Here is an 11,611-nt window from a genome sequence, read left to right on the forward strand (position 1 = left end):
CCTTTGTTTGATCCTCCAATGGCACGCAGGAAAATTCTGGAAGCCCCCACCCGGGAACGAGCATGCATATGTGCTTTTAGGAATAATATATCACAAACCATCAAATAACGCTTTAGTACCCTGATTTTATTTTGTTATAATCTCTTTTTAGTAGATAAAACCGCGGTGGACTTATTAAAAACAGCACAATACAACGGTTAAGTTAGATAAATGTGCTGTATGCGCAGTACGGGGCGGACCGGTACATAACCCGGATGCAGAAGCCCATGTGCAGTCCTGTCTTCAGCTCCACACGACTGTCCTCTCCTCCAGTCTTGTCGCTCCGTGCGGTGTCCTCGCAGCATTTCCCAGCTCTTGCCTCGCAGGTAAACGCTCAAACCTCTCATGTGTTAATGCGGGCAGCTATGGTGTGCATACTTCCGGAGCAGACTTTAATTAGGCTCGCGCGGATGTAGCTGTTTTAATCCGAACAGCTCAGAGTTTCTCCTCCTCTAGAGAACAAGGACGCTAAAATGGCACTACGGATTTTACCGACGTTTCCAACTGTCCGCGCGAGCGTCGTTCAGTTTCAGTGTGATTGCTGTTACTGAGTAGTTGTCTCGTGTCTGACGAAATGAAACGGTCAGTTTGCTTTGGTGTCACTTTCCTGTCATCTCAGATGCATCTAATTTGACGCCAGAACATTCAGGAACAGGGAGGCAGCTCCCCACGTGCTCCTTTACAATTCTTATCATTTGACCTTGTGACGTACGACCTCGGCGGCCCACGTGGGAGCTTTCGCTGGTTGGATTTTTTTTTTTTTTGTTACATTTCAGTAAAAGCCATAAAGTGAACCAAAATTAGTTTTTGTCAATGCGTGATGCTGCATCATTTTAACATTAGTAAAATTGTTGGCAAACGTACCAGAAAACGTAAATTAAATGTGATTTTCTATCTGTTTTAAAGGGAAATGTAAAGTGAAGTAGCACGATAGAACTAAATGGTACAGGAAAAGTTCTGAGTTTTATAATAATTTCCTTAGGCTATTAATATTGGGTTGTTTGACCAATGGTTTCTTTCTTGGTTCCTTTTCATCACACATTTATGCTTCTTATTCCATTTCATTACAGATTAAACTGTGCTTTTCAGATTTGCACAGTTCAAAATGGAAGAATGCCTAAAACCTTAATCCAAAAGTGTACTACCACTGTCTAGCTACCATGTGGTAACTGCCATTAATGTGCAGTAAGTATGCCTTATTTGGCTTATTTAAAGTCCTTTTAGACCAGATAAGGGTATGGAAGTTACACAATGAACATGTGTGGACTAACACACATGTTATAGCTGGCAACTGTGTTTTAGAATATGGCTAAAACAACCTTTAGGTATCTTGTGGAGGGGTCAGAAGTTTAATCTACTTCTCTGGCATTACGTCAGCGACATAATATCCAGGAAAATCTTAAAAGTTGTCCGACCCTACTAAAAATAAGTCATTTTGTAACTTTGCTTGCTGGCCTGCCAGGACATTATAAAGCCAATTCTGAATGGTCCAGACTTGATTAACTTACTGCCCATAAGCTGGGTTATTACTTCCTCATGTCTAGTGTCATGAGCAAGAAGCTGAATCCCTCTGTAAGCCTTTAAATGCTGGACAGTTTAACTGCAGCTTATTTTTTGGTAATCAATAAAAAAAAAAAAAAAAGAAATACAGTGAAGGATGAGGTAATTGGATGTGTACAAAGCAGAGTAAAATCATTTAACGGTTTGATACAAACATTATTATTAAGCCTGAAATTAATCATTTTTTAGATAATGAGTTTGTAGTTGTTTTTTATAATCCCAATGTGTAAAATGTCGGAATGTTCTAAATTCCATATTTTCCATTCATTGTCAGTGTGAATCTTGAGCAACTGAGCTGTTATATCATCAACTTGAAGGTGTACATTTCAGCTCTGAGCTTCTGGACACATTCTGGACGCCTCCCTGTTCATGTAGTGATTTGGTTGGTCCAAACAAACGGAGTGGTGCTATCTTTTTGTAGATGGACAAAAACTAGAAAGTCATATTAAAAGCTTAATAATTGATATATGTGGTTATATTTTCAATACAAAATTGTGCTTTTGTAGCCTGATTATGTATTCACCAGTTTCATGTCATACCACTTATTGTCTTTAGGGGGTGGTGTTAACCCCTATGTGGAGAGGTTGCTGTCTTAAACAGTTTTTGCTCCTAACGGAACACTTTTGGGTTCCGGACCCTAGTCATTGCCGATCTAAGATGTGTTTTGTTTGCATATTCCAGAAATGTTTCGTCTACCTACAGTCATGAAGCAGGTGAGGCCTGTGTGTCGGGCGCTGGCCCCTCACCTCACACGAGCGTATGCCAAGGATGTGAAGTTTGGGGCCGACGCTCGCGCCCTCATGCTGCAGGGGGTGGACCTGCTGGCTGATGCTGTGGCCGTCACTATGGGGCCGAAGGTAACCCTCATTCCTCTGCAAGCTCAGTTCTCTCTGTAGACTCTCCTGCTGAGTGACTGTTCTAATGACCAACACTATTAGAGCTCAAGTGCATCAGAAGCCTTCATCTCACTATTTATTTTTTCCCATGTTTTCAGGGTCGCACTGTCATCATCGAGCAGAGTTGGGGCAGTCCTAAGGTCACCAAGGATGGCGTGACGGTGGCTAAAAGCATCGAACTGAAGGATAAGTACAAGAACATCGGAGCCAAGTTGGTACAGGACGTGGCCAACAACACCAACGAGGAGGCCGGCGACGGCACAACCACGGCCACAGTGCTGGCTCGGGCCATCGCCAAGGAGGGCTTCGACAACATCAGCAAAGGTGCGAATCCCGTGGAGATCCGGCGTGGAGTCATGATGGCCGTAGAGACCATCATCAATGAGCTGAAGATGCTCTCTAAGCCTGTTACAACCCCAGAGGAGATTGCACAGGTATGAAAACGGCTGGATTTAGTTTACTCTGCCCCCAAGTGTCAGGACCACGGGTTCACGTACAGTAATGTCATTTTAGGTTGCTACGATCTCAGCCAATGGCGATGTGGAAATTGGTAACATCATATCCAATGCTATGAAGAGAGTTGGCCGTAAGGGGGTCATCACAGTAAAGGTTGGTGTCCTGTTTTACTTCAAAATAAGAGTCTCTGAGGCAAACTTGTGAATCACGATGAAAGCACTCACATTCATATCCATGGCTCATTATAAGAACTTAGACTTCCTGCTCCAGATGATGGTACATACTGACAGCCACAGAATTGTGCTTCATCAGACCAACTTTAGGATGAAGAGGTTAACTGTAAGTAGTGTTTCACATGTAAGCTTCCTTTCCTTGTGCAACAGGATGGGAAGACGTTGCAGGATGAGCTGGAGATCATTGAGGGCATGAAGTTTGACCGTGGCTACATCTCTCCTTACTTCATCAACACTGCTAAAGGTAACGTCAAACATGAAACAAACCAATCTAAAAGCAGCATTCGACCCATTTAGATCAATTGATTACGATCTATTTTCTTGTTCTTTCAGGCCAGAAGTGTGAGTTCCAGGACGCCTACCTGCTGCTGAGCGAGAAGAAGATCTCCGGCGTCCAGAGCATTGTGCCAGCCCTGGAAATCGCCAACCAGCATCGCAAACCTCTGGTTATCGTAGCTGAGGATGTGGATGGAGAAGCACTGAGCACTCTGGTTCTAAACAGGTACATCACATTTGTTCCAGTACCACAGAAGCAAGACATGTTTTGGGTCCTGTTTAAACAAGTGTTCAATAATCATTGCTATAACATGTAGGCTGAAGGTTGGGCTTCAGGTGGTTGCTGTCAAAGCTCCAGGTTTCGGGGACAACAGGAAGAACCAGCTGAAGGATATGGCCATCGCCACCGGCGGCACGGTTTGTTTAAGTTTGAACCTCATGTTGTTGTTCTGAACTTGGACGTCCAGTCTGATCAGTGACTGGATTTCTTTTTTGTCTCTGCAGGTGTTTGGTGATGAAGCTCTAGGTCTGGCTCTCGAGGACATTCAAGCTCACGACTTCGGCAGAGTGGGTGAGGTACAGATCACCAAGGATGACACCCTGCTGCTGAAGGGTGGAGGCACCCCTGCTGACATCGAGAAGCGGGCAGCGGAGATTGTGGAGCAGCTGGAGAGCACCACCAGCGACTATGAGAAAGAGAAGCTCAACGAGAGGCTGGCAAAGCTGTCTGACGGTGTGGCCGTTCTGAAGGTCAGATGCTCCTTTGCTCGCTGATGGTCAGTCAGCTGCCCGGGAAGAAAACAAAGTGCTGACACCTCTGTTGATTTTCAGGTGGGAGGAACCAGTGATGTTGAGGTGAATGAGAAGAAGGACCGTGTGACTGATGCTCTGAACGCCACCCGGGCTGCTGTAGAGGAAGGCATCGTTCCTGGTGGAGGATGTGCTCTGCTGCGCTGCATCCCTGCCCTGGACATGCTGAAAACTGCCAACAGTGACCAGAAGATCGGTGAGTAAAGCATGTGCTCTTAGCTTCGTCTGCTTTAGATTGTTCAACCTATGAGCTCAGCTCATGTTGTCTGAACTTCTCCCTCAGGTGTTGACATCATCAGGCGGTCGCTCCGTATTCCTGCCATGACTATTGCCAAGAACGCTGGTGTGGAGGGGTCCCTGGTGGTGGAGAAGATCCTGCAGGGATCACCTGAAATGGGCTATGATGCCATGCAGGGAGAGTACGTCAACATGGTGGAGAAGGGCATCATTGATCCCACCAAGGTACAGTACAGCCAGACGGGTTGGGTTTTTCTTCCATTTCTTCTAAAGCTCAGCCCATCCAGTTAGTATGTGGCGTGTTTGACTCGTTGATGAAATCTGTTTCATTCAATGTGTTTGGATCCCTCCAAATCTGGCCAATTCTACCACATCTTCGTCTTGTTCTTTAAGTAGTTTTCTTCAGAATATAGCTGGTTAATACATATCGATTATAAAACTACAATTTAAAAAATGTATTTCTATGATTCTTTACTGATCTCACAACAGAGAAATGATCATCTGCATTTAACCCATCCCTTAGGGAGCAGTGGGCTGCCAGTGTGCAACGCCTGGGTAGCGTTCAGGGGTTAAGGCTTGCTCAGGGACCCAGAATGGCAGGCTGAGATTCGAACCAGGGTACTTGTGGGTACCTCTCCAGGACGCGAATGCCCTGCTCTCTAGCTACTAGGCCACTAGCTTTTTGATGGTAGATGGTTAGGAGACGGGAGCGGAGAGAGAGGGGAAGACATGCAGCAAATGTTGCCGGGACTCGAACCCCGGACTGCCACTTTGAGGACTGAAGCCTCTTGTACATGGATCGCGTGCTTAAAGTCCAGCGTAACTCTGGAGTGTTGTCAGAATGACTAAAACTATTCAATCCGGCCTTTTTTATAGAAACATGTCAAGAAGAAAAAGGCATTGTTGGCAGAAAGCCACAAAGTGTACTGTTATGAATTGGGATCTGAACAAGTCACCTTCTACACATTTGCATGTCCCCTATATGTATGTTTTTAGCCTACATTAAACATGCTATGTGTGATAACCTCACATTACCCTGAAAATCTCGTACCCACAGTGAAACCCGGTGGGGCAGCGGCGGCATCATCATTCCGGGGGGATGCTTTTTTTCAGCAGGGACAGGGAAGCTGGAAGAAAACCTGTTACAGCTGGAAAAGACTAGAGACTAGGACGAAGGTTATGCTTCCTGCAGGACAAAGATCCTAAACATACAATCCGGCTGGTTCAGATCTAATAAAATTCATGTTTGAATGGCCCTGTCAAAGTACCTACCAAAGCAAAACAAACTTGTCAAATGTTCTTTTTTTATTTGTTGAAACCATTGATTATTTTTCACTGCACAGCTATCAACTTTATATTGGTCTGCTTAGTCCTTAGTGAAATCTTGTACTGACAACATGTACACAGGTTATGATTACTTCTGCAAGTATTTTACATTTTTAAAAAATCCTTGCATTTAAGTTTTTATGCAGATTAATGTGAGCCTCGTGGTTTAGCATGTGGGAGGAATGAGAAGCTGGCGTTTGGAACACTGCAGACTGCTAAGATGCAACTTCTCCTCCCTCTGCAGGTGGTACGGACAGCGCTGATGGACGCTGCAGGAGTTGCATCTCTACTTTCGACTGCTGAGGCTGTCGTCACCGAGATGCCCAAGGAGGAAAAGGAGATGCCAGGAGGCATGGGCGGAATGGGTGGTATGGGAGGAATGGGAGGCGGCATGGGTTTCTGAGCCAGGCCTCCTGACCTTGGAACAGACTGAACCATCAGATTTGAGGTGGAGGATGGACTCCTCTGCCAAAATTGACCACGATTCATTTGGAGCTTCAAATGGTTTGATGGCTCAGTGGACTGAAAGCTAACAGCCCATTTGGTGCACCAGAGCCCTCCTTAATATTCCACACTGGTACACAACTCATCATGTAACATGCTCAGAGGGAAACGCTAGCATGGGGTTCATCAAAAGGATAATTTGGCTTTGTTTCAGCCTGGTGGCTTTAATTTGACCCGTCTGTGTGGGGCAAGCTATCTGCAGAACAACGAGGAGGTTTAGATGGGTTCAACCAGTTCAGCATTGGAAAAAGTTGCACTTCTCTCATACATTCTACTCTATAGCATGCCTCTGGCTTGTTTCCCTGAATCTGGTTGTGTGTTGGTGTGTTAAGCTGTATTCTATCAGGCTGAAACAAACAAGATTCATTCTTTAGTGGACCACAGAGAGAGCAGGCCTTTAATGGATTGTCTGGATTTTTGTTTTGTAGTAGTATTCTGTTAATTCTTATGTTTGTGTTTTTGTAATATACATGTCTGTCATCATTGATCTGAATTAAACCAGTTTTCTTACAGACATTAGAGCATTTTGTCATGTCTTGATTCTGTGTGCCTAAAATGAGCAGACCGGAGGACAAAGCCCGGTTCAGTCTGAATGTTTACTGAGATGTTCTCCTACATCAGTGAAAAATGTTCCTTATGTGTTTGTTGAGAACAGCCTCAAATGTGAAAGTTAAACTCTTTGATCCTGTACTAACATGTGCAAAAAGCAGCCAGTAGGTGGCGTTTGCTTTCCAGAAAGTGGTCTTCTGTTGGGTAGACACGATTGTTTTTATTTAATGAATCAGTGTCTATATTCAGTTTGATTTTCAGTATTTCCTTTTTATAGGTTTATTTAAATAAATCAAATACTCTAAATATAACTTATTTCAGCAAAGTAATTCTAAAGATATGTTTTACATAGATTCATCACAAGCATTTGGTTTCTCTAAAACTGAGAATTATTACTTCAGACCATTCAAAAAGGATTTGCAATACAGAAATTGGATGTTCTACACAACCACAGAGAAGAATGCTGCCGTGACATATGTCCAGAAGGTGGTAGAGCCATCAAAGGTCACTACTAAAGAAGCTGGCTCAGAGTGCTGTATCTGAGCTCCTTAATGGAAAGTTGAGAGGAAGGAAAAAGGTACACAAGCAGTTGTGAAGCAAAGCCCACTCAAGTTAAGGAGTGACTCATAATTAATTTCAAATGTGCTCCGAAGTGTTCGGAGTTTTCCGTTCCCGGCGTAGTAACCGGCTTGCCTCGCCAGCCCTACCGGCGGTGAGGTGAGCTAGCCCGGTAGAGATCTGACCGGACTATCGGCACTAAGCTCCCGCTGGCAGTCATCACAGTGAACGTTAAACACAAGTGATTTCTAACAGTTTATGTTATTTTAATTGTTTCTGAAAATCGATTTAATATTTCAGGTGATATTAAGGTTAACCAGAATAAATGGTCAGTTTTATGTAATCTAACTGTATCGCTGGAGAGTGTGATTGAGAATAAATAAGCTTTACAATATGAATTTTTAATGAAGAAATGTGCTATATGTTTTAAAAGTTTATTTATAATTCAGTTAGCATTATAATTTCTGATTCCAGGTACAATCCAGAGACAATCATGTTCAGGTAAAAAATATGTTTGATTTAACTAGCCAATAAACAAAGAGATAGTAACTTTATGGCTAATGTATGTCGACATATTTTATATATATATATATATATATATATATATATATTATAAACAACAACTTAAAATTTTAAGATAGATGAGAATTATAAAGTATTTGATCCCCTCTGGCTGTTCTTAGATAATTATATAATAATGCAGTGTTTTTGGTGTATTAGTATCTTCTTGCTTTGATCACTTAAAATATCCAGAAGCATGCCTTAAAAATAATGTGTTTTTCCATCTCCATTCTTCCCTTTTCTAGACCAGACCCCTTTACTGCAGGATCAACCTGAGTGTCCCAGTCCTGAAACGCTTCTTCAACCAGGAGGACACCAGACCAGATTTTCAGCTGAGCAGGGAGTCTCTGGCTTAATCTTTTGCACCAGGATAGGCAACATGGATGGGGTGCTACTATTGAGACCTTAGTTTTTCTTTTCTGGTTGGCAAGTGGCACATCCTACAGAGTGGTCTGCAGAGTGTTTGGGATGCCTCGCTCTACTGTCCATCGCATCGTCCACAGTTACAGAGGAGATCGTGGCTATTCGTCACCAGGTCATCTACCTTCTAAAGACCCCTGAGGACTTAAGGCAGTGTCCCGTGAGTTTGCAGGGCTGGCACGCCACAGAGTTTTTCTTAAAGCTGTGGGTGCAATATATGGCTGCCATATCCACTTCAGGTGTCCAAGCAGCCTTGATGGTCAGTGCTACAGGAACAGGAAACTCTTCCCTTCCATAATCCTGCAAGCAGTTTCTGAGAGCCATTTTATTGACACGTATGTGGGCTGGCCTGGGTCAGTGCATGACTCTAGGGTGCTCCGCCACAGCCCACTGTACAGTTTATCCTCCTCCAGGGTATTTTATCCTGGCTGATGGAGGGTACCCATGCCTCCAATATCCACTCCCCCTCATCACTCCTTACAAGAGGACAATACAAGGTGTGGGAGCCCAGCGCTTTAACAGCCATCATTCCAAAAACACGCTCTATAATAGAGCGTGTTTTTGGAATGATGAAAACCAGATTCAGGGCCATCTTCCTGCAAGCGCTGGAGGTGCACGACACCTTTGTACCTCACGTAAGTCTTGACCTAGATCCATTTATATATATACATTATACATAATATATACACATATATGCACCCTCTTTTAAATTGTTTTCAGGTCATAACAGCATGCGCCATCCTCCACAACATCTGCCTTGGTGCTGGGGATGTCATGGCCCCAGAGGATGACCCAGAGGAGGCTGTAGAAGAGGATGAGGGTGATTCGGGACTGAGGCAGTCAGCGTTGCTCTCTGGCAGGACCAGCTTTCAGCTGAGGTGTCCGCCCTGGAGGAGGTACCACCAGAACATGACTACTGTGTCAGCCAAGTATAATATTATAGATGTGATTAATGTTTGAGGGGTATAACTAATTGTAGTATTTTGTGAGCACCATCTTCTAATTCTGCATTTTTCCGATTACCTCTTAGTGATGTGGCAGCCGTCAATTCAGCCAGCCCTTTAAACCCACTTGATGGACGATGACGTGGACAGCGGAACGAGGCATCACAAACATCTGCAGACCACCTGTGTGATGCTTCACTCACCATCCAGAAAGACAAACCACAGGTCTCAGTTGCAGCATCCCATCCATGTCTCTGACCTTGTGAAAGATTTAGCCACATCGCCAGACTTTCTGTTCAGAAAGACATCTGCCTCTTTGTTCTGTTCAAGAGGTTTTTCCAGGAACTGGTCACTCAGGTTGATCCTGCTGTCGCCGTTGTAAATACTTGTACATAGTTTTATTTTATGCCTTTTGTCTTGTAATCTTGATCTGTTTGAATGTTTTCTTCCCCCATTCTGTTTAAAGTGCTGTTTGTATTTTTCATAATAAATTCTGTTTATAACTTTAAATGAAGTTGATGTATTGTTAGATCAAATGGAAATAACTAGTGACAAAAACAATTTTGAAATTTATTAGAACACCTTAAAACTTTAAGAAACAATCTGAACAAAACACATTTATTTATTTCTTTTATAGCACCTTATTTTGGTGCCATTCTTTTCTTTTTTTTTTCAAATTGTCCCACATTGTTGTGGCCTGCAAAGGGGGTGACCTTCCCCTGTTGGTCCATCTTCTCCAGAACTGTCCTAAACCGAAAGAAGTATGTTAATCACTGGATGGATATTTATGAAAGTTAGAAAGATAGGAGTTATTGAAACTGGACAGAAACTGACTGCAAAGAATGTTGTTATTGTACCTCCAAGCCACGGTGGCTGAGTTTTTAGCTCCAGTAAAAAGGTGGTGGTTCTCACCCCTGAGCTTGATAAACTGGCCCGTCTGCTGCTTTGTACCTAAAAAAAAAAATATCTTGCTTAATATCAGAGCAAAAATAAAGCCTTTTTTAATTTTACATTTGTCTTAATTTGAAGAAAATATTTCTATGCAAATGTCTAAAACAAGCTCTTTCAAACTTTTCACTTCTTTACTGAGATTCACTAACATTTGGAGGTGTATTCCTCGTCGGGTTTACCTGGAATCAGAAATTATAATGCTAACTGAATTATAAATAAACTTTTAAAACATATAGCACATTTCTTCATTAAAAATTCATATTGTAAAGCTTATTTATTCTCAATCACACTGTCCAGCGATACAGTTGGATTACATAAAACTGTCCATTTATTCTGGTTAACCTTAATATCACCTGAAATGTTAAATCGATTTTCAGTAACAATTAAAATATTAACATAAACTGTTAGAAATCACTTGTGTTTAACGTTCACTGTGATGACTGCCAGCGGGAGCTTAGTGCCGATAGTCCGGTCAGATCTCTACCGGGCTAGCTCACCTCACCGCCGGTAGGGCTGGCGAGGCGAGCCGGTTACTACGCCGGGAACGGAAAACTCCGAACACGTCGGAGCACATTTGAAATTAAGCGATGTCTAGATAAATCAAGCAGATATTTCACGTCTACATAGTTATATTCCCGCACTAAAAACATTGTAGAAGTTAATTTGTGTCACAGAAAGTGTAAGTTTCCACAATTTACTCACAGCTTTTGTTGCTATGGTCCGCCATGGCTTCCCCTGCTTGACCAATCCGCTTTGACACGCAATGAATGATGGGAAATGATGGGCCGCGAAGGATACTCACGACCCATCCTTCAAATCGGGCAAAATAAGGACACATTTGTCGGCAGCATTTGCTCGGAATGATTCATGAATTGGGACAGCCTTCGTCGCCGCGCTGTAACGTAATCGGCCTACAAATACGGCCTTCGAAGGATGCAGCCCTGAGGCTGACTTCCGGGTCAGCCTCGGCGTTGGTACATTCCCTTTCCGGTTGATTTTCTGAAATGTAAAAGTGTTTTCTGAAATGTAAATATGTTTTCTGAAATGTAAAAGTGTTTTCTGAAATGTAAATTTGTTTTCTGAAATGTAAATTTGTTTTCTGAAATGTAAATTTGTTTTCTGAAATGTAAAAGTGTTTTCTGAAATGTAAAAGTGTTTTCTGAAATGTAAAAGTGTTTTCTGAAATGTAAATTTGTTTTCTGAAATGTAAATTTGTTTTCTGAAATGTAAAAGTGTTTTCTGAAATGTAAATTTGTTTCGCATCTTGTAAAAGTGTTTTGCACCCCCCGGC

General features: G+C 42.7%; 1 protein-coding gene across 1 annotated transcript; it reads left to right on the forward strand.

The window, feature by feature from the left end:
- The first annotated feature begins 213 nt into the window (after positions 1–213).
- hspd1 (heat shock 60 protein 1) lies at positions 214–6,856 on the forward strand. Its single transcript, XM_047370721.1, has 11 exons — positions 214–365; positions 2,281–2,456; positions 2,594–2,929; positions 3,009–3,104; positions 3,335–3,428; positions 3,518–3,686; positions 3,778–3,877; positions 3,965–4,210; positions 4,292–4,466; positions 4,554–4,732; positions 6,078–6,856. Exons 2-11 carry the CDS (start codon positions 2,283–2,285, stop codon positions 6,234–6,236), a joined length of 1,728 nt encoding a protein of 575 aa, XP_047226677.1. The 5' UTR covers positions 214–365; positions 2,281–2,282; the 3' UTR covers positions 6,237–6,856.
- The last annotated feature ends 4,755 nt before the right edge of the window (positions 6,857–11,611 follow it).

Source organism: Girardinichthys multiradiatus, chromosome 7, assembly GCF_021462225.1.
Source record: "Girardinichthys multiradiatus isolate DD_20200921_A chromosome 7, DD_fGirMul_XY1, whole genome shotgun sequence".
In the NCBI taxonomy this organism is placed as follows: Eukaryota; Metazoa; Chordata; class Actinopteri; order Cyprinodontiformes; family Goodeidae; genus Girardinichthys; species Girardinichthys multiradiatus.